General features: G+C 43.9%; 1 protein-coding gene across 4 annotated transcripts in view; it reads left to right on the plus strand.

The window, feature by feature from the left end:
• The window catches only part of CCDC149 (coiled-coil domain containing 149), a 139,914-nt gene that overhangs the window by 51,523 nt on the left and 64,651 nt on the right, over nucleotides 1-23,740 (plus strand). For all 4 annotated transcript variants that reach the window (XM_073609236.1, XM_073609262.1, XM_073609253.1 and 1 more), the window contains exons 4-6: nucleotides 1,221-1,328; nucleotides 15,849-15,965; nucleotides 19,574-19,746. In XM_073609236.1, the coding sequence (XP_073465337.1) occupies nucleotides 1,221-1,328; nucleotides 15,849-15,965; nucleotides 19,574-19,746 (398 nt within the window). The remainder of the gene's footprint in view (nucleotides 1-1,220; nucleotides 1,329-15,848; nucleotides 15,966-19,573; nucleotides 19,747-23,740) is intronic.

Consider the following 23,740-nt stretch of genomic DNA (forward strand, 5'->3'; position numbering starts at 1 on the left):
GTTCCTCCTAATATCCGGTCCAGGTTGCAGGTGTCTAGAGGCACGGTTCCAAATTGCTGGAGCACTGTTGAGCCTTTTTTAAACGTCCGTTTGTGAGTATTACTCTTGTTTTTATTTAAATAAATTGTATCTTTGGTAATGCACAAGGTCAGTGTGCCCTCCTTTTTTTTCTTTCTATATGTTTCATATTTCTACAGACATGGACTTCATGGCTTGGTTTGTGCTCTGCCATGCACTGTTAACTGTGAGATCTTACATGGATAGGTGTATGCCTTTCCAAATCATGGCCATTCAACTTTACCACAGGTGGACACCAATCAAGTTGTAGAAACATCTCAAAGCTGATTAATGGAAACGAGATGCACCTGAGCTCAATTTTGAGTGTCATGGCAAAGGCTGTGAATACTTATGTACATGTGATTTTTATTTTATTTTTTTAATGAATTTGCAAAGATTTCAAACAAACTTCTTTAATATTGTTATTATGGGGTATTGCTTGTAGAATAATGCACTGAATCCGTTTTGGCTGTAACATAACAAAATGTGTAACGTTGTTCATACTTCCGAGTGCACTGTAAGAATGACAGCTGGAGCAAGCACTTTCAAAAAACATTCAGCAAGCATCTCTCCCATATGTCTTTCCTAGGAGACTTGCAGGACAGGGTTATGACACAAATTACTACAGGGAAATCACAGCACTGGAATCTGAGAGCTATAAGCAGCCCACAGGTACTTCAAATAGTCCAAAACTAAAGTGAATGTTTTGGGTGAAAGTGGCCTTTTAAGAAGACTGTCAGACTCTTGAAAGCCCCTCCCGACCCAAGTATACTCCCCTTACCAATGCTTTCCTACCACTCTATTCCTGTGGCCCTGGAAGTCAGATCCTATGTAAGAACCATGCTGGTTGGTGTCATAGCTTACACAAATTTGATGTCATCTCCTCATGTGATAGTGTTGGCAGTTGGCCACTCAGGCCTCAGCACTGCATCTTAGGAGGAGGTCACATGCTTCCCCATAACCAGAACACCAGATATTTGATGAGTACAAACAAAGGAGAGTGGGTTGGATGGTGAACTTTCAAGAGACTTGTGTCATTGACAGAGTCTCTTTAAGACACTCACTGGGCTTCATATTGCTCTATGTATTGTAACAAGCCATTCCTTTGCAAGGACTGTGTCTTAGCCGGCCAGCTCAAAGGATTATCTCTTCCAAATTTGCAGGTGAATCTGGCGGAACTGCTGGGGGAGGCACGGGAAAGGAGCAAAAAGCTGGAGCAGGAGATAAAGGAGCTGCAGCAGAGACTGGGAGAAGTACAAGGAGACAATAAGGTGATTAATTATTATCTGCTGTTAATGGACACAGCTTTGTGTGGTTTGATTTACTGTAACTCTGGCCGCCTGTTCATTCTCTCACTTTAAAGAGCTAAGCCTCTTTTCCACAAATCCAGGTTCTCCAGGGATCAGAGTACAAACGAGTATCCCTGTGAATTATTTCGGTCATTGGCTCCATTGCAGCATCATTTATCTGGTGGCTGTGTTATGTATTCAGCAGTGACAGTTTATTAAAGATATCTGCAGAAATTTAATTTGGACATAGCCTGTATAAATAGCATCCAGCTGATTAATGGCTATGTTTGTAAGCTGTTTATTGGTGGGAAGTTTCTCCTTGTATAATATGGTACACACATATTAAGCAGAAGCAGGGGCTCTTGGTAAACAAAATCTTAGAAGGACGATGCCAGCATCATACTGTATGGGGGGAGGATTCAGGATATGTGGACTTAAATCCAAAATCTGGGATATGCACATAGGTCCTGATAAACTACGATTTTCGATTTGTAAAAGAATGTGAAGTATCTGTGTAATCACTTGGCTATATATAGAGGCTGCTGACCATGGTTGTACACCAATACTTGTGACTTCTGGGCACAGAAATACACTGAATTTGTGTGGTGTGGGCTCAAATGTTTCCATGTGCATGAGCTATAACACTGTTTATGTATATGTACAACACCAATTCCAAACAAGTTGGGACGCTGTGTAAAATTGACCTAAAAACCTAATGCAATGATCTGCAAATCTCATAAACCCATATTTTAGTCACAGTAGAAAAAAGAAAACATATCAGATGTTTAAACTGAGAAAATGTACCATTTTAAGAAAAAATTAAGTCAATTTGAAATTGGCAGCAACACATCTCCAAAAAGTTGGGACAGAGCCATGTTTACCACAGTGTAGCATCCCCTCTTCATATATCAGCACTTTGTAATCATCTCGGAACTGAGATCAGTTGCTGGAGTTTGGGGAGAGGAATGTTGTCCTATTCTTGCCTGATGTAGGATTCTAACAGTCTTGGGTCTTCTTTGTCGAGATTTTTTGTTTTAGGATGCACCTAGGGATGAGCCGAACACCCCCCTGTTCGGTTCGCACCAGAACATGCGAACAGGCAAAAAATTTGTTCGAACACCGTTAAAGTCTATGGGACACGAACATGAATAATCAAAAGTGCTAATTTTAAAGGCTTATATGCAAGTTATTGTCATAAAAAGTGTTTGGGGACCTGGGTCCTGCCCCAGGGGACATGGATCAATGCAAAAAAAACGAGAACACCGGAGGAAGAACCAGAAGAACCAGAAGAAGAAGATGGAGGAAGAAACCGAAGGAAGATAGAAGAAAAAAGAAAGAAGAAGCATTTAAATAAAGGAATTGTCAAAAACTGTCTCTTGTTATTTTTAACATCTTTGACAGTTTTTTAGTGGAATGGTAGGGGTACCCTTACCATTTCACAAGGGGAGAGGGCCGGGATCTGGGGGTCCCCTTGTTAAAGGGGGCTTCCAGATTCCGATAAGCCCCCTGCCCGCAGACCCCCACAACCACCGGCCAGGGTTCTGGGGATGAGGCCCTTGTCCTCATCAACATGGGGACAAGGTGTTTTGGGGGGCTACCCCAAAGCACCCTCCCAATGTTGAGGGCATGTGGCCTGGTACGGTTCAGGAGGGGGGGCGCTCTCTTGTCCCCCCCTCTTTTCCTGCGGCCTGCCAGGTTGCGTGCTCAGATAAGGGTCTGGTATAGATTTGTGGGGGGACCCCACGCCATTTTTTTTTTTTTTTTCATTTTGGCCGGGGTTCCCCTTGATAACCATACCAGACATGAAGGGCCTGGTATGGAATTTAGGGGGACCCCCCACATCATTTTTTATTTATTTTTTTTAATTCTGGTTCGGGGTTCCCCTGTGGGGAATTCCCATGCCGTTTTTATCTATGAACTTCTATGTGTATTGTCGGACCGGCAATGCATTAATAGCCGTGAGTAGTTTTAAATGACTTTTTTTCCTTTGAAAAGTCATTTTGCTGTCAGACTGTTCTAAACATGGGAAACATGCGCCCCTTTACAGGCATACTATAGACACCCCCCAGGTACGAAATTTAAAGGGATATTACACTTTTATTGTTTCACTTTAAGCATTATTAAAATCACCGCTCCCGAAAAAATGGCCGTTTTTTAAAACTTTTTTTTGCATTGATACATGTCCCCTGGGGCAGGACCCGGGTCCCCAAACACTTTTTATGACAATACCATGAATATAAGCCTTTAAAATTAGCACTTTTGATTTCTCCCATAGACTTTTAAAGGGTGTTCCGCGGCATTCAAAATTTGCCGCGAACACCCCAAATTGTTTGCTGTTCGGCGAACTTGCGAACAGCCGATGTTCGAGTCGAACATGAGTTCAACTTAAACTCGAAGCTCATCCCTAGATGCACCAATTATTTCATGAAAGGTTTGAACTGCAGGCAGGCCAGTTAAGCACCAGAACTCCTCTACTATGATGCCATTGATTGTGTATTTAGTAGTTTGCTTGGGATTAAGCTTGAAAATTTAGCATTCTCCTGTTCCCTCCTTTCCACCCCCCCTTCCGCCTTTTCCACCCCCCCCCCGCCTTCCTTCTGTTTCCTGTTTCCTTTTAGGCTAGGTTCACAACTGTGTGGGCCACGGTTTGCACAGGCAGAAGAGTCCATTCATTTGAATGGGCTGCCGTGCCACGCAACACGCAGTCCCTGCACTATTTTTTAAATCACAGCCCACGCGGGAACCGAGGTTCCCAGTACGGGTGAGATTTCCAGGGCTGGCGTCGTGCCATTAGGATGAATGGCACCTGCCAATGGGTCCTGCATTTCTCTCTGTAGGTGGTTGCTGCTGCAGGTATTTGTGCGAGTCCTGCATCAGCACTGCCCACACAGATGTGAACCTAGCCTTCTTGTTTCTACTAGCTCCTAGAGCAGTAATGGCGAACCTTTGCACCCCAGATGTTTTGGAACTACATTTCTCATGATGCTCAACTACACTGCAGAGTGCAAGAGCATTATGGGAAATGTAGTTCCAAAACATCTGGGGTGCCAAGGTTTGCCATCACTGTCCTAGAGAGACCCTAACTAGTTGCAAGCTGTAATTGGCTAATTCATGATTCAATTGGAGGTCGTTTGGGGAAACAGGCTTTTGATTGTTTTAAAGTGTTATTACGGCCAAAAGCAAACACTTATTATTTTGCAGTTCACCAGTTCTTAGGTGTGATGACTGCATTATTTATTTATTTATTTTTAGGCTTCCTTTATTTTATTTTTACCTGGTGATCTGGCCAGTAAGTCTGTTTTTCAACAGAACAAGCTGTTCTGCAATTATAGCAGTTAAGACTGTAGAGACAAACCATTTACAGCCTGACAGGGGTGCTTACTATGAACAGCTTTTATTTATTTATGTAAAACCTTTATCCCAAAAGGAAAAAAAATGTTTACTGTAACTGCTTGTGTAAGTGTAGTGTGAGCTGGAGTTTGGCTTCAATTTGTTAGTGTATTTGAATCTGCTAGTCCATCTAGCGCACTCTTCCCCCCAGACTGACAGTGCTGCTGCCTGCTGTGCCCCCTGTGCCCCTTCATCCAGAGTGGGGGGCACTTTGATACTAGAGGTGTGTTACTGGCCAAATTGCCAGGTGATATTAGAGGGAAAAGAAAACAAATGCAGCAACCACATCAAATGATTGGTAAGCTGCAATCTATTACATTTATTTTGGGTTTATTACCGCTTTAAATGTTCATACTTTAATCTAGTAACTCTATATACTCTGTACATTTGCTTTAGCTCCTGTGTGGGCAAACCGTTTGCTATCTCTTTGAGCAAAAAAAAAATATTGAAACGATCCGAACAGAAAATGTAATTGGCAATAAAGGTCTGCGCACTTCGTGCTATTTTGAAAGGAAAAATAAAATGCATTTTAACTCCTCCGTAGTGTATTAACCTGCTGAAACAATCATTTTAAATAGAGTGTAGTCCAATCTATGTTCATAAAGAATACATGAATGTACATGGGTAAAGTGAGCACCACCAATTGTATAGCAGCTGATTTTCATAAATATATACAGAAGTTCAGTACCCAGAATAGAATTATGAGCCAGAGAACAGAGCCAGTCTCTGGTGAAAAAAGAGAGGAGCAGAGACATTTTGGTGGTGTAGAAACCCCCTTTCTCAGGATCCTCCACCTTGAATATGCCCTTTTCAGTTGCCCAATATTTGGCAGCTCTCAAGATTACCTTCTGTCAACTCCTTGCTCTTGGCATCCCTCAAACCTTCATCATTGCCAGCAGAACATCTCCGAGAGCAGATATTTGCTTCTGTTCAGAAACTGCTAGTAATTCATGTCAGTGCTGATGCAGGCCACTTCATCGGATTTCACACTACTGCAGGTCCTGAGTGGTCTGTAGCAGCCACAGAACGTGTCGTTGTCAGTTTCTTTTCGGTGGCTGAATTTGCATAAACATGCTCCTCTACTTCCCTATGCACAAAGTTTTATGTCTAAGGGTAGGTTCACACTACTGCATGCTAGGAACGCATGCAACTTTGAGCGCTTTCCTGACACAGGGAGAAATGTGCTGCACTTTAGCAGATGCGCGCTGGTGCCATTATTTGTCAATGGCCCCCACACGCATCTGCAAACATGACAAGTTTTCTTTTTTTTTTTAATCAAAGATAAAGTTTATTGAGCATACTAGTCAGTACATATTAGAAATATTAAAGTACAAGGTATGACAAACACTGGAAGCGGATAGGTTAGCTTATGCACTGAGGGTCTTGACAGATTATTGTAAAACGATGTCAGGGTGTGCCTTTTACTCACATTAGTAAGAGGTTTGGTCATAAGTAAAATTAAGTGCCATTAAGCCAACAGTCACATACATACAATGTATTGCTAGTCTGTACACGTAGAGGCCTCATTTAACCATCTGTCCCATATTTTGTGATATTTGGCTGGACAACCGCGGTGGGTGTACAGAACTTTTTTGTAGGGTAGAGTGAGGTTCACTGCTCTCTTCCACTGCTGCACAGTGGGGGGGTCAGGCCGAAGCCATAGCTGGGCAACTTGCAACCTGGCTATGAAAAGGGACTCCTGCATAAATATTGATAAATATTTCTCCTCCTCCGAGACTACGAGCAAGCCAAGCAAACATTGGCGAGGGCACAGTGTCAGAGGGGAGCCCATTTGGTCATGGAGAAATTTGACCACTTGCACCCAGTAGTCCTGAATAATTGGGCAAGACCATATTAAGTGGTAGTATGTACTGAGGGTGCTTCCGCATCGGGGGCAGTCTGGAGTTGCCTCCGGCCTATATTTAAGGATGCGTGCGGGGGTGAGATAAGATCTGTGGAGGATGTATAAGTGAGTGAGGCGGTCGGATAGTTTCGGGGAAACTTTTGTGCAAGTCTCGAGTATGTCCCCCCACTGGTCATCATCAAAGGCCCCAGTGTCTGCCTCCCATTTAACCCTTAACTTTTGTGCGTGGCTGGTGGCCATGGGTAGAAGGAGGATGTTGTATAGGGTGGAGATCAGTTTTTTGGGGTCATCACCCAGGAGTACGTCTGTAACTGTCACCACTTCCAAAGTGGGAATAGAGTTGTTAAACTGAGATTGAAGGGCGTGGCGTATCTGGAGGTACCTGAAGAACATATGGTTAGGAAGGGCGAATTCATCCTTCAGAGCCTGAAAGGGCCTGACCTCCCCTCCCGCAACAACCTGGTACAGGTATATAATTTTATAGATGATCCATAACTTGAAATCAGGGATGGTCAATAGTTCAGGGAGCTGGGGATTATCCCATAGCGGAGTATGAGCGTGGATAGAGGGAGCTCCAATAATGGCGAGTGAACGGTGCCAGACTCTGCTGTGATGTTGTAATAGTCGGTTCCCGCCCGCAGGATTGGAGTTACCCCTATGTTTGCAAAAGAGTATCTGGAAGGGGTGAGCCACTACGTCAGAGGCATGTGTGCATGCTAGGATAGTGTAGCGAAGCCTGTCATGCTTGTTGAGATAGTAAAAGTGGGACAGTTGGGAAGCTAAATAGTAGAGTGCGAGATCAGGAGTGGCCGTGCCCCCAAGACGGGTAGGGCATTTAAGGGTCTGCCATGATAGCTTATGTCTGGAAGTGCCCCATATGAATGTGTTAAGTATAGACTCGAGGGACCTAAACACATGGACTGGGATATACAATGGGGCATGCCAGAATAGGTACAACAGCTTGGGAAGGAGGATCATCTTCACCAAGCTGTTGCGACCCATCACCCCCAGAGGGAGTCTGGACCATATTTGTGTCTTGTTTTTAAGATATTTGAAAATTGGTTCAATATTTAGGTGTATGTAGTCTGCTAGGGATCGTGAGCACTGTATGCCGAGATACTTGAGCTGGCTGGTTCTTATCAGTGGGAGGGGCACCTGAGTATTCGCTGGGACAGAGACATCTATGGGGAGTATTTGAGACTTAGACCAATTGATTTGTAGCCCTGAATAGGTCCCATGCTGCTGGATAAGCTGCAGGGCCGCAGCCAGCGAGGGACCAGCGTCAGATAGAGTAGCATATCGTCAGCATATAAACTAAGTACCTCGGTCAGCTGCCCCCGGCGGAGGCCCCTTATACCAGGGTGCGCTCTGATGGCTATGGCCAATGGCTCGACAGCTAGGGCATACAGCATGGGAGAGATTGGGCAACCCTGACGTGTTCCCCTGGACAGCAAAAATGGGGGAGACATTTTTCCGTTGACCTGGATCCGGGCAGTGGGAGCCTGGTAAAGGAGTTGGAGCCATTTAATGAACCTGGGGCCAAAACCGAATCTATGGAGGCACTCCCAGAGGTAGCTCCACTCCACAGAATCAAACGCCTTGGCGGCGTCCAAACTGACCACTACCCTGGATCCAGTCTCGTCATGTGTAGCTTGAAGATTAGTAAATAGCCTTCTTAGGTTGAATGCAGTGTTCTTATTGGGCATAAAGCCTGTTTGGTCATGGTGGATGAGGCTAAGGATGACTTTATTGAGTCTCATGGCTAGGATTTTAGCGAGAATTTTCACGTCCAATTGAAGAAGAGAGATTGGGCGGTAGGACTCAGGCTGTAGGGGGTCTTTGCCAGGTTTGGGAATGAGGACAATCAATGCCTCGTTCATGGTGCGCGGGAGTGTGCCTGATGTGTATATGTGTGAATACAAAGCCTCTAGTCTGGGAATGAGGACCTCCTGGTACTGGGAGTAAAACTCCAGAGGAAGGCCGTCTGAGCCAGGGGCCTTTGACGCTGGGAGGTTCGCTATCGCCGCTTTGATGCATTCCTCAGTTATAGGTGCCTCCAAGGTTTCTACCTGTGTGATTGAGAGGGAGGGAAAGTCTATGTTGTCTAGGAGAGAATGCAGTTCGTCCACAGGACGGTTGGTTCTAGAGGTGTAGAGGTCAGCGTAGAATCTTCTAAATTCGTGAGCTACTTGTTCAGGGTCTGTGAGCATGGTGCCATCCTGTGAGCGGAGCTGAACCACCACCGGAGGCGAATGGTCCAGGTGGGCCATGTAGGCTAAAAGTTTCCCCGCTCGTTCTCCATGCTCAAAGATCCTTTGTTTCCTAAAAAATATTCCCCCCTTCGCTTTCTCGAAATGTAAGTTATCAGTTAGCCTGGATTGTAAGCGTAGTTGGGCAGAGTTTGAGGGAGTTGGGTGTGACAGAAAAGCCTGTTCGAGGGAGCTCAAGTGTTCCTCGGCCTGTAGCAAAATATTGCTAGAGGAGGCTTTGTGCCTGTTGATATGGGTGGACAGAATGAGGCGGGCATGGGCCTTGAAGGCCTCCCAGACCGCCCCGGGCGAGGCCGACCCCTGGTTAGTCTGGAAATAGAGAGACCACTCGCGTTGTATGATCTCAAGGTCAGTAAGGGTTGTGAGCCAAAATGGATTTAGCCTCCACAGGCGGGACGGCGGGGTGGACTGGAGCCTCAGAGTGATCCAGTAGGACGAATGGTCAGAGAGAACTCTCACGCCAAACCCCGCTGCAATGAGGCCCGGAATGAGAGTAGGGGTGAGCATGATCATGTCTATGCGGGACATTGCGTTTTGCGCAGGTGTGAAGCAAGAGTAAGCGGATGTGTTGGGATACTTAAGTCTCCATGTGTTGGATAAAGCGAATTCCGAAAGAAATCTACCAAATCTAGTGAGGGCCGGCTTGGTTTGTGGCGCATCTGGAGGGTGGAGCCTGTCCAGAAGGGGGTCAATTACCGTATTGAAATCCCCCATCCAGATCGCTGGTACCGTGGGATGCTCAGACATAAAGGCTACTCCCTCTTTGAGGGCAGTGAATTGGAAGGGTGGGGGTATATAAAAAGCCAGTATAAGAGTTTCAAGACCCCCCACAGTTACGTGCAGGAACAGAAACCTCCCCTGCTGGTCCGACCTTAGAGTGTGCAGTTGGAAATTAACTGTTTTGGCTATGAGAATAGCTATGCCTCTGGAATTGTTGGTGAATGGAGCCTGGTAAGTCCAGCCCACCCACGGTTTTTTGAGGGCCATTTGAAGTTGCCCTGTGATGTGTGTCTCCACTAGCACAGATATATCCGCGCGCATGCGCTTAAGGTGAGACATTACAGCTAAGCGTTTGGACTTATCGCACAGCCCCCTCACATTCCATGTGACTATTTTTAAAGAGGCCATCAGGTATTTGAGTGGAATGTGGTGGTGAGTCGGACCAGCAGGAGAAGGCCCACCACCCCAGCTATCACAGACTCTCCCACACCGGGTATCATACTATAAGAATAACAAACGTTTCCAGCTTTAGAGGTCTTAACTGGGAAGTTCCGCAGATCGGCAGACCAGCGCCGTAACGCAGGCTCTGCCAGTCCGCAGGAAGCCCCACATGTCAGCCGTACAGTGAATATAGACATAAACAGACTGTCCGTGTGTTGCATGGCATACAGTGTCAAACATTGCTCATATGTAGAGAGGTCGATAACATTAATGAATGAAAAAAGAAAAAAAACAAAAACTGTGCCAACTCTGGACCAGCGTGGCTCATCAAACTTGTAGCAACCCTCCGCATCCGTGGGGGTTGTTGCTGGCCAGGGAAACTTTTCTTTATGCAGATGCAAGGGAGCACCCAGACCGGTTAGCAAGGGACTTGAAACCAAGGATATAGCTGGAGCAGGTGCCACCTCATGATCTGTTGAGGGCGAACAAGAGTTAACTGAAGAACATGGCGGTGCTAAACAAGTCAGCATCCGAACGTCTGAGGGGGGGTGCTTCACATTGCTTGAGCCCGGCTGGGCGTGCAGTTCCTCGTAGGGGACTGAATAAAATGTCGGAGTGACAAAGATTAGGATGGCTTTAAAACCGGATAGGTGATGAAAGAGGAAAATATGCAATCAAACAGTACAGGCATCCTTTAAAGCAGCAGGGAGTTCGAGTTTAGTATAAGGGAGGAAGAGCGAACAGGGTAACTCACTGTTGAGATAGTGCAAGTCTCTAGGATAGCAGATTTCTGCACATCGCGGGGTGGAAGAGTGAAGGGGTGGTGTTCGGTGCATGATGTCGTCTGAGTTGGCGCGACTCAGCCCTCCAGCCAGGAAATGACCGCCGAGGGATCCTCGAAAAAGTGCGCCTTGCCGTTGCGGACCACGCGAAGGCGCGCTGGAAACAGCATGGCATATGCCAGGTGGCGGTTGCGCAGCTGACGCTTGGCCTCTGAGAACTGTGCCCTCTTCTTTTGCACCTCGGCGGAGAAGTCGGGGTAGACCGCTATATGTGTATCTTCAAATGGGATATTACCCTTTTCCCGAGTGAGGCGCAGGATGGTGTCTCTATCTCGAAAGTTGAGCAGTTTCGCGATAAAGGTTCGCGGAGGGGCTCCAGGAGCAGGTGGCCGCGCCGCCAGCCGGTGCGCACGCTCCACCACAAAGGTGGAGGAGAAGGCCTCTCTGCCGAAGTTGTTAATTAGGAGATTCTCTAGGAACGTCAGGGGGTTAGAGCCCTCTGCCTTTTCTGGAAGTCCCACAAAACGGAGGTTGCAGCGGCGCAATCTGTTCTCCATTTCGTCCTGTTTGCTTAGGACTGTGTTCAATTGATATTGTAGCCTCTCCACGTTGATCTGCAATGGCGGGAGTTCATCTTCTGCCTGGCCAATCCTGCGCTCCGTCTCGGACACTCTCTCCCTTAGCTTGTGGATATCTTGCCGGATGAGTGAGATATCCACCTTGACCTCTTCTATCTTTGAGGTGAGAGTCGTTTGGCAGACTGAGACTGCCTCGAGGATCCGAGCGGTGTCTGTGGATGCCGGAGCCTCGTCCCCTGATGCTGAGGGAGCGCCATCTTCACTCGCCGGTTCCCGCTCCTCGTGGCGATATTTGTCTAGCTTTCCGAGCGTCCCGGTGTTTCGCTTGGGCGGCGACATGATCACGGAAGACAGTTGGGTGATCTGTGGTGCTGGATGCCAAATATTAGGGGTAGTTTAGCTACGAAGGATGGGTTTGCAGGATATTTGCAGCCGGAGCTCTCTCACCACGCTCCTCACTCCATGAAGCTTCAGGCCACGCCCCACATGACAAGTTTTCTGCGTGCGCCAAACCCCATGGTACCGCAGCACCGTGTGGTTTGGTGCGCTACAGCTTTACTAAAGGCTCAGGAAGTTCTTTCCCCATGTTTCTCATGGGTTGGACAGCCCATTGAAATGAATAGGCTGCTCTACACGTGATGTGCGTGCCTTGAAAAAAGTATTCAAACCCCCTGAAATTTTCCACGTTTCATCATGTTACAACCAAAATTGTAAATGTATTTTATTTGGCCTTTATGCGACAGACCAACACAAAGTGGCACATAATTATGAAATGATTTTCACATTTTTTTTTTACAAATAAATATCTGAAAAGTGTGGCATGCATTTGTATTCAGCCCCCCTGAGTCAATACTTTGTAAAACCATATTTTGCTGCAATTACAGCTGCAAGTCTTTTTTTGGGGATGTCTCTACCAGCTTTGCACATCTAGAGAGTGACATTTTTCCGCTATCTTCTTTTGCAAAATAGCGCAAGCTCTGTCAGATTGGATGGAGAGCATCTGTTAACAGCAATTTTCAAGTCTTGCCACAGATTCTCAAATGGATTTTGGTCTTGGCTTTGACTGGGCCATTCTAACACATGAATATGCTTTGATATAAACCATTCCATTGTAGCTCTGGCTGTATGTTTAGCATTGTCGTCCTGCTGGAAAATGAACCTCAACGCCAGTATCAAGTGTTTTGCAGTCTCTTAACAGGTTTTCTTCTAAGATTGCCCTGTATTTGGCTCCATCCATCTTCCCATCAACTCTGACCAGCTTCCCTGTCCCTGCTGAAGAAAAGTATTCCCACAACATGATGCTGCCATGGTGTGTTCAGAGTGATGTGCAGTGTTAGTTTTCGGTCACACATAGCGTTTTGCTTTTAGGCCAAAAAGTTCAATTTGGTGCTTAAAGTGAATTTTTTCAATAAACAGTATTTACATGATCTGACCATTGCACGTCCCTCATTGAATAATTCACTTTTTCTCCTGTTTTTTGTCATATGTTACATGAATTCAGAGGAACACACCCATCATTGTTGGTGTTAGCAATTGTCTTTAGATCTATTAAGACGGGGCTATTTCTGCCTTTAGTCTGTTTCAATTATATTTGAATGCAGAGTGTATTAGTTCTTTTTATCACCGGTTTTTTTCTCATCTGACCAGAGAACCTTCTTCTACATGTTTGCTGTGTCCCCCACATGGCTTCTCGCAAACTTCAAACAGGACTTTTTATGGCTTTCTTTCAACAATGGCTTTCTTCTTGCCACTCTTCCATAAAAGCCAGATTTGTGGAGTGCATGACTAATAGTTGTCCTGTGTACAGATTTCTCCCACCTGAGCTGTGGATCTCTGCAGCTCCTACAGAGTTACCATGGGCCTCTTGGCTGCTTCTCCAATGAATGCTGTCCTTGCCGGGCCTGTCAGTTTAGATGGACAGCCATGTCTTGGTAGGTTGGGATATTTTTTTTTTTTTTTTTTTAGAACCTAACCCTGCTTTAAACTTCTCTACAACTTTATTCCTGACCTGTCTGGTGTGGTCCTTGGCCTTCATGATGCTCTTTGTTCACTAAGGTTCTCTAACAAACCTCTGAGGGCTTCACACAACATCTGTATTTATACTGCGATGAAATTACACACAGGTGGACTCTATTTACAATTTAGTGACCTCTGAAAGTACCACTTTTCAGATATTTATTTGTAAAAAAAATTGAAAACCATTTATCATCTTCCTTCCACTTCACAATTATGGGCCACTTTGTGTTGGTCTATCACATAAAATCTCAATAAAATACATTTATGTTTTTGGTTAACATGACAAAATGTGGAACATTTCAAGGGGTATGAATACTTTTTCAAGGCACTGTAGATGTGAACCGGGCCTAAGGAGGGTAAGTTTTGCTGATTTTTTTTAGAGAAAAACAATGGCAATTGGCTAGGAAAATCCAACTTGACCTACAGTGGGGACGGAAAGTATTCAGGCCCCCTTACATTTTTCACTCTTTGTTATATTGTAGCCATTTGCTAAAATCATTTAAGTTCATTTTTTTTCCTCATTAATGTACACACAGCACCCCATATTGACAGAAAAACACAGAATTGTTGACATTTTTGCAGATTTATAAAAAAGAAAAACTGAAATATCACATGGTCCTAAGTATTCAGACCCTTTGCTGTGACACTCATATATTTAACTCAGGTGCTGTCCATTTCTTCTGATCATCCTTGAGATGGTTCTACACCTTCATTTGAGTCCAGTTGAGTCCAGTTGTGTTTGATACGGATTGGACTTGATTAGGAAAGCCACACACCTGTCTATATAAGACCTTACAGCTCACAGTGCATGTCAGAGCAAATGAGAATCATGAGGTCAAAGGAACTGCCTGAAGAGCTCGGAGACAGAATTGTGGCAAGGCACAGATCTGGCCAAGGTTACAAAAAAATTTCTGCTGCACTTAAGGTTCCTAAGAGCACAGTGGCCTCCATAATCCTTAAATGGAAGACGTTTGGGACGACCAGAACCCTTCTTAGAGCTTGCCGTCCAGCCAAACTGAGCTATCAGGGGAGAAGAGCCTTGGTGAGAGAGGTAGAGAAGAACCCAAAGATCACTGTGGCTGAGCTCCAGTGATGCAGTCGGGAGTTGGGAGAAAGTTGTAGAAAGTCAACCATCACTGCAGCCCTTCACCAGTTGGGGCCTTATGGCAGAGTGGCCCGACGGAAGCCTCTCCTCAGTGCAAGACACATGAAAACCTGCATGGAGTTTGCTAAAAAACACCTGAAGGACTCCAAGATGGTGATAAATAAGATTCTCTGGTCTGAGACCAAGATAGAATTTTTTGGCCTTAATTCTAAGCGGTATGTGTGGCGAAAACCAGGCACTGCTCATCACCTGTCCAATATAGTCCCAACAGTGAAGCATGGTGGTGGCAGCATCATGCTGTGGGGGTGTTTTTCAGCTGCAGGGACAGGACAACTGGTTGCAATTGAGGGAAAGATGATTGCAGCCAAGTACAGGGATATCCTGGACGAAAACCTTCTCCAGAGTGCTCAGGACCTCAGACTGGGCCGAAGGTTTACCTTCCAACAAGACAATGACCCTAAGCACACAGCTAAAATAACGAAGGAGTGGCTTCACAACAACTCCGTGACTGTTCTTGAATGGCCCAGCCAGAGCCCTGACTTAAACCCAATTGAGCATCTCTGGAGAGACCTAAAAATGGCTGTCCACCAATGTTTACCATCCAACCTGACAGAACCTGACAAATCCAGGTGTGAAAAACTTGCTGCATCTTTCCCAAAAAGACTCATGGCTGTATTAGATCAAAAGGGTGCTTCTACTAAATACTGAGCAAAGGGTCTGAATACTTAGGACCATGTGATATTTCAGTTTTTCTTTTTTAATAAATCTGCAAAAATGTCAACAATTCTTTGTTTTTCTGTCAATATGGGGTGCTGTGTGTACATTAATGAGGAAAAAATGAACTTAAATGATTTTAGCAAATGGCTGCAATATAACAAAGAGTGAAAAATTTAAGGGGTTGTGAATACTTTCTGTCCCCACTGTATAAGTGCTTCCCTAAATCTGTCAGCCATTGGTCATTTCGAAAACATGCAGAGTGCCCATATATCCAACTGTAATGTGGGAGACTAGATGATAGCCATGTCATGTCAAAGAGCAAAAGTGAGTGTGTATGGTGTACACAATATCTGAATAAACTGTGTCACTATACTGTCACTGTGTACTCTATAGTCTACCAGTAAGCCCCTCTAAAAGTCAAATGCCAACACAGACTTGAGTATGACGCTACAACCAGTCACCTTTTGGTGCCTTCTGTACAGCAGCAGCATTCATCATTTATACATCAGATTAAATCAATTTAGTTAATCTGAGGCTTTAAATTCATTTAGATTCATTTTATAGTATAGTATTCTATGTTTATATTAATAATTCAGGATTTTATGTGTTCGTGATTTAGCTGCTGAGAATGACAATAGCCAAACAGAGAGTGGGGGATGATGAAGTTGGCGCTCGCCATTTTGCACCCCATGAACGAGAAGATCTTGTTCTGCAGCTGGAGAAGACAAGAGAGCAGGTAAAGTAGTTTTCCCCTGTTTAATTGTAAATGCATCTTGAAAGTTTGATACTAATCCCTGTCAGTGTGTACTTTTACACTGAACATGTACGTGGCCAGGCTGTGGACATTTGTATTCATCCTCAAAGTCCACAACAGAAGCTCTAATTTTCTTATCTCTTGGCAGCTCAGCCCACCTTGCTTCCCTCCTCCTAGCAGTGATTTAGCAACTTTCCGCTGGTCTAATCTTCAATGCAAACATAGAGCAGATGCACTGAAATTGGCAGCCGAGTTTCTAGGAAAATTTCAGAGCTTTTGATGTAAATTTTGAAGTGTAATTACACCCACATTTATTACACATTACTTACACTACAGTTAGGGAGGTCAGTGAGGACGTGTTTTAAAGTAGAATTGCAAGTTTCAATTAACTTTACATAGTTTATTTTGGCAAAGCTGGCCCAACACAATTATTTCCATTACTAAACAATGCAGCTGCAGTGTGGGCTCTACTGTAGTAACATTAGTTACATACATTAAGTGATGCTGTGTACCGGCAGCAGTACAGGCAGGTTCCCATCTGTTGCCAGTATTAGTTGGCCTGAGTGCGCTTCTGCCATTTGCAAGAAGCACAGAATTTATATAGTAAATAAATTCAAAAATAGTGAGCGCTCAGTTTACCAATAAAAAAGCTGCTAGCGTAAAAAGGTTAGTATACAATCCTCAAACAGTATAAAATCAAATAAGTGCAGTGCTAAAAATGAATACAGTGAATGATTGACTAGAATGAAAAACAGCATATGAAACATAAAGAACATCAACTCATGATTAGACATAAACTGCATGGTGTTAACAAATTATTGAGTCTATTAAATCGTCTCTATTCAAAGGAACTGTTAGGCCCCTTTCACGCGACAAGCCTGCTCGGATCCGCCTCTACTTTTTTTTTTTTTCTAGGCAGATCTGAGCAGGCCATCCATTGACTCCTATGGGCAGACAGGTGTCAGCGGAGATGTGTCCGCTGACACCCGCCTGCCATCTGATCCGCTCAAGACAGATGTATGGCGATACGTCTGCCATCCATCTTGGCGGATCAGATGAAATCTGATGAAATCGGACATGCTGTCCGATCTCCCCATAGGAATCAGCGGGGCTCTAACAGGCCCCTCCCTGCTCAGTGAGCAGAGACAGATCTGTCATCCGCCGGTTCAGCAGAGATCAACGGAGCGATCTCCTGCTGAGCTGGCGGACTCCACTAAACTGATCCACCCCGTGTGGAAGGGGCCTAAGGTGTCACCACCTGCATTGGACATCAGCTGGAAGCTAGCATCTCATGCAGAGGACATTCCACCAAAAATATGGTCTGTAGGTTCTCCACGGTGATATCCCTCCACCAGTATATAATGCACTCACCATAAGATGAATAAAAATGAGCCTTGTGTTATAAAACAAGTAGAGGTTGATCTCAGCCAGGTCTTGCATCAATGAACAGCATCCAGGTGGAAGTAAACCGCAATGAATCCACGTACCCCTTCATTGGGGTTAAACTGTGTAAAAAAACGGCTGTGAAATGAATGTGCACCCTCTGCACCTGCCTCCACAGTGACATCGCAGCTGACAGCTCAGCATGGTGTCGGATCGGCTTCAGAAAAGTATGTATACTGATTTCTTCTTTACAAGGCTAGATAGGTCAATGTTAGATTGTGGATGTCTTTGTAGTAAATGTACATAATAATGTCCATTATTATGGGCTTCCCATGAGATTCACATTTGTGGAATGTCCCTGGTTTTACCTTTTTCTGCTGCCCGGAAACACCACTCTGCTTCTGGGATCTTTTACTGACGTACGCAGGGAAGTCCTCGTTCTCGGATTTCAGAACAAGATCGTAGATTAGTAGAAGTAGATGCAAGGTGCCAGATTTAGATCTTTTTATCGATCGCCTGCTGGCACTATGAAGTTACTATGCTTGTACCCGATAACATGATGCCTGACCTTTTTGTGGAGCTTTGTCAGAGAACATACAGATTGCAGTGCTCCTGGAACTGGGCAATGGAACACAGGTGTGTAGGCTTGTGACTATCTGTAAAGAAGAAATCGGTATTGCATACCTTTTCTGAAGCCAAGCCGACTCGATCCCATGCTGATCTGTCAGCTGCGGCTTCGCTGTGGAGGTGGGCGCAGAGGACACAGCGGACAAGGGAAGCCTCATAGTAAGTCTATGGGTAACGTCACTCCCCATTCATTTCACAGCCATTTTTTGCACTGTTTAAACCCACTGAAGGGATATGCGGATTCATTGCTGGTTTACTTCACTTCCACCTGGATGCTGTTTATTGGTGCAAGACCTGGCTGAGATCAACCTCTGTCTACATGTTTTATAACACAAGGCTCCTCTTTATTCATCTTCTTGTGAGTGCATTATATACTGGTGGGGGGATAATAGCGTGGAGAAATCTACAGACCATATTTTTAGTGGAATGTCCTCTGCATGAAATGCTAGCTTCCAGCTGTCTGATGCATGTTGTGACACCTTACAGTTCTTTGAATAGAGATGATTTAATAGACTCAATAATTTGAGTGCATGCACTTTGTCTAATTATGAATTGATGTTCTTTATGTTTCGCATGCTGTTTTTTCATTCTGGTGAATCATTCACTGTATTAATTTTTAGCGCTGCACTTTGATTCTATAGGATTTATATAGTGCCAACAGTTTGCACAGTGCTTTACAACATGAGACCAGACAGTACAGTTACAATACAATTCAATACAGAAGGTTGTGTTTTTATCAATGAATAAAAGGCTTCCTCTGATTGGCCAAGGTGGAGAGGTAGGCAGATGATGTCACAATTTGCACCTCACCTGTACTGCTGCCTGAACACAGCGCCATTTACTGTATGCAGCTAATGCTACTATAGCACATTACACAGCATATATAGTGTGTTTTATTCCGATTATTACAGTCCTTTATCGCTGCCTGTGTTCCCCTTGCCTCCTATTTTGGTGACCATTGCCTCTCTCTAACAGGAACAAAGCTAAGTATTTTCTCTGCTTTTGAGTTGCATATTGAAATTTACATGACTCTAGAACCAGTGATCTAAAAAGAGAGTGTGTGTGTTTTTGCTGGCTATGTGCCATTGGGAAATTTTCTTATATTTCCTGTGATGCATGAAAGTGAGAAAAGTATTACCATTGGAAGATTTCTGGTAACTGTAAAATTTGCAATTTTTCCTATAATTTTCAGTCCTATAGACATTGGTTACCAAGACAGATATAGAAGGTTAATCCTCCCCAGGGGGGAAACGGACTGCAATATAACACCATTTATAGGTGTTTTAAACCCTTTGCCTAAGGTTTGCCTGGAATTACACTTTGAAGAACTGACACTGAATGACAAACGTGGTTGTTCTTTAGCTTGTTATATTCCAATTTCAATAATTTCTTTGCATTTGCGAAGCTGAAACTTTTTCTCAATCCTTTATTAGAAGCTAGGCAGATTGCATAAACTAAATGTTATATTTTTGGTACATTAATTCAGTAAGAATAACGCAACCCCTTTTAGTGTTATTCTTTGCCATTTTGCACTTGCTTCTATAGAATTTTAGCCTGCCTAATAAGGATTCCTTTTCTAGATAGAAGCTCTGGAACACGACCTCAGAGCTGCACTGGACGAGCTCCAAGACGTGAAGCAAGAACGCTCCTTCTTTCAGGATAAAGCAGACAGGTTGAACCAAGAACTTAACCATGTTCTAGGTGGGGATGAAAAAAGGATCATTGATGTGGATGCATTGTGCATGGAGAACAGGTGGGTCTGTGTGTTTCTGGAGTCTCCGACATTCAGGGCCATGAATTATGAGGCGAGATTAAGGCAAATGAATGTTTTGTCTTAGTGTTGAGACAGCAACATGAAGATGAAACCTCAAAGCTAAGATCGTATGGCTGACCATATGCTCCATTTATATCAACATATGCTTTGTGGGAGTTAATGTTGTTGCAGGCAATGGGCTGTTAAGCCACATATATTACATGTCTGGTTTGTTTTTGTTCTTTCTCTTGTAGTCACATCATTATCTACTTCCTAATTAAGTGCTCAATTCCCATTCAGTTGACTTTTTTTTTTTAATTTTTTTTATTTAAAGACAAATCTCTTTCTGTAACAGCCCCAGTCTAGTTTTGAGGTATTGTAAAACGCTGACCAGGAGTTCTCCTCTACCTTCACTAGCTGCAAACATGACTAAGCAAGTACTGACCCAACAGACAGCCAGACATCCATCATTTTCAGAAGGAAGTCAGCATAGCTTCTATATAGTTTTTCTTAGTTTGGCCGTAACTTCTTTAGCATCTTTGTCAAGCTGCCTTGTAAAAGATACCTGTCATCATAAAATTATTGGAAGCTATCATTGATGTCTTTGGTTTTTGAAGGTGTATGCTTTATCCTCGTCATTTACTTCACTACATATCGGGTGTCCCAAATCTTGATATGCTTTTTCCAGGTCAACAAATAAGTAAGTAATGAGAGAAGGATAAAGCTTTATTTTAAAGTTTCCGTGTCCCATGATAGCCCACCCCCCAGCAAGCTATACTCACTCTGTCAGAGCCCACACTAATGTTGCTCTACTGGAGTGAAGCTTTGGGGTATGGGAGAACATGTGACCTCCCCTATGTGACCTTGTTCCGGCTCAAGTAGCCAGTCCTGAAAACTGTAGTTTGGGCGAGGCAGTGACATTTTGACATAAGTTAGAATCCTGTAGGGGTAGCGGCAGTGAAGGAACATGGACCACTGAGCATACCTTGCTGGGTAGGTGAGCCATCAGGAGACAATGTCACTTTGCTCAAGACAGATGTGCTGTAGAAAATATTTTTTTTACACAATACAGCTTTTATTTCCTCTTCAGTTAGGATTAGTTTCTTAAACTTTTTACATGTTTAGGTAGGAAGCCTGGACTGTGAGAAATATGTAGGCTGCCATTGCCAACCTTCTTATACTAGTTACCTGGCTTTTTCTGAATTCATTACAAGCAATTCCTGGCTTACAATAAGATTCTGTAGGTTTGTTCTTAAAGTGGAAATTAAGTCCTGCTAGATCACTTCAGGCTTTCCCCTTTTGCAGGTATAGTGTAAAACATTACAAAGAAGTGCCTATACCATTAAAAATCCAGTAATACATTGTCTCACCCTGCTCTGCACATGCTCGGTTGCTCTCTGTTTTTAGCCACTGCTGAATTTGTAGAGGCCTATCTGCGGACAGCCTTAAAGGGATTGTAAAGGCAGAAGGTTTTTTATTTTAATGCATTCTATGCATTAAGATAAAAAAAAACTTCTGTGTGCAGCAGCCCCCCTAATATTTACCTGAGCCTCTCTTTATCCAGCGATGCTGCAGGAGTGTCTAAACTGCCCAGGACTGACCTCCTCATTGGCTGAGACAGCAGTGTGGCGTAATTGGCTCCCGCTGCTGTCAATTAAAATCATTCAGCCAATCAGGGGAGAGAGGGGCTGGGGCCAGATCGAATAGACACAGGGAGCTGTGACTCAGCTCGGGTGCCTTCATAGCAAGCTGCTTGCTGTGGATGCACCCAACAGGAGGGAGAGGCCAGGAGCACAGAAGAGGGACCAGAGAAGAGGAGATTCTGGGCTGCTCTGTGCAAATCCAACTGCACAGAGCAGGTAAGTATAACATGTTATTTAAAAAAGAAAAAAAAGAGACTTTACAATTACTTTAACCACCTGCCGACCAGCGCACAACGATATATGTCGGCACAATGGCACGGCTGGGCAAATGGGCGTACAGGTACGTCCCCTTTAAGAAGCGGCATTTTGGGAGCACGTGACCGTGGGTCCTGCGGACTCAATGTCCGCCGGGTGCCCGCGATCGTGTCACGGAGTCGAAGAATGGGGAGATGCCTTTGTAATGCCCAATGACGGGGAGCAGTGATCGCTGTTATGTGTGTAGTAGCCCATCCCCCCCACATTTAGAATCGCTCCCTATGACAAACTTAACCCCTTGATCGCCCCCTAGTGTTCAACCCCTTGCCTGGCAGTGTCATTTACACAGTAATCAGTGCATTTTTATAGCACTGATCGCTGTATAAATGACAATGGTTCCAAAATAGTGTCAAATGTGTCCGCCATAATGTTGCAGTCATGATAATTAAAAAAAAAAATTTAATAATAAAAATGCCCTAAAACGATCCCCTATTTTGTAGATGCTATAACTTTTGCGCAAACCAGTCAATATACGCTTATTGCGATTTATTTTTGGTAAAAAAAAATGTAGAAGAATACCTATCGGCCTAAACTGAGGAAAAAAATGTGTTTTTTTTTTTTTTTTTTTTTTTTAATATATTTTTGGGGGATATTTGTTATAGCAACAACTAAAAAATATTCCTTTTTTTTTCAAAATTGTTGCTTTTTTTTTGTTTATAGCGCAAAAAATAAAAACCGCAGAGGTGATTAAATACCACCAAAAGAAAGCTCTATTTGTGGGAAAAAAAGATGTCAATTTTGTTTGGGTGCAACGCCGCACGACCGCGCAGTTGTCAGTTAAAGCGCCGCAGTGCTGAATCGCAAAAAGTGCTCTGGTCAGGAAGGGGGTAAATCCTTCCGGGGCTGAAGTGGTTAAAGTGGAGGTAAACCCGCTTATCCTTTACAGCCAAGGAAGCTGCTTCTGGTTGATCTGCAATGGCCATTGTGCTGCACATATGATTAGTTATGACACCACCCATTTGATGGTTTGACAGTTTGGTTGAGGACACAATCATATGTGACAGTTGGCAATCCCGGCATTCTAGGAATGTAACGGTTGTTTTGGCAGCCTCCAGCAAGAGGAGATAGGAGCAATGCTGGAGACACTTTACAGCACACACTAATTTTGGTAGCATAATTGTTAATATGGAATGTATGTTCCTTGCTAAAGAACATCATTTTTTATCAAGTTGTTATGGGTGAAGTTGAATTTGTATGTAAGTTGGAACAGGTACATTTTTTTTTTTTTTAAAGTACAACTCCAGCCAAAATTTTTTTTTGAATTACATACGGAAAGGTTAACACCCCTGTAACGTTTTTGTTTTGCTGTTTGTGCCTCTCCAGAAGATTTCAATGTTGGGTTGTTGTGGATACAAGGATTGGTGATAAAGCTTCAGTGGAGAAATCTTTTCCCCATGATAACTTACAGGAGTGAATTTCCCATCCTAGGGGTAGATTTCCTCTCACATCCCGTTCTCTCTCTTTGTAAATATGAGTTGTATGGAAGTTGGATGTTTGTAACTCGGGGACTGCCTGTACTTTATCAGTCAATGACTTGGGAAGGCATGCAGGTTAGGAAGGACAGGGTGAACTCAGAACTCCTAATTTAAGTACCATCTTTATAGTTGGTGACCTAGAAAATACTGATATCACTGGGCCAGCATGACGGCAAAGGTAAATAGTATTTTTAGGCAGAGAGGTCCAGTTTCCTCAGTTTTTTTTTTTTTTTTAAACTCCTCTACATAAACTAAGTTGTAATTTGTTTGGTCATTTAATCCATCAACTGTTTAAAGAGAAATTCAAAGCAAACCACTAAATAAACAATTGAGATGCTTATATGTATCTATTACCTGGCAAATATCTTATTCAGTCAAGCCAGACTTGTGTGGTAAGCACCCCTTCCACACTGTATAGTCAGGACAGTGACACCAGTATTTACTAATGTAATGCATTGATGCATCTCTTTCACTTTCCTGCCCTGGGCACTGCACTGGATATGACTTCCTGGTGTTTTGCCCACTACTCCCGATCCACTCCAGCTTCCAGTGACTATATCC

This window comes from Aquarana catesbeiana, linkage group LG01 (assembly GCF_042186555.1).
Source record: "Aquarana catesbeiana isolate 2022-GZ linkage group LG01, ASM4218655v1, whole genome shotgun sequence".
Lineage (NCBI taxonomy): Eukaryota > Metazoa > Chordata > Amphibia > Anura > Ranidae > Aquarana > Aquarana catesbeiana.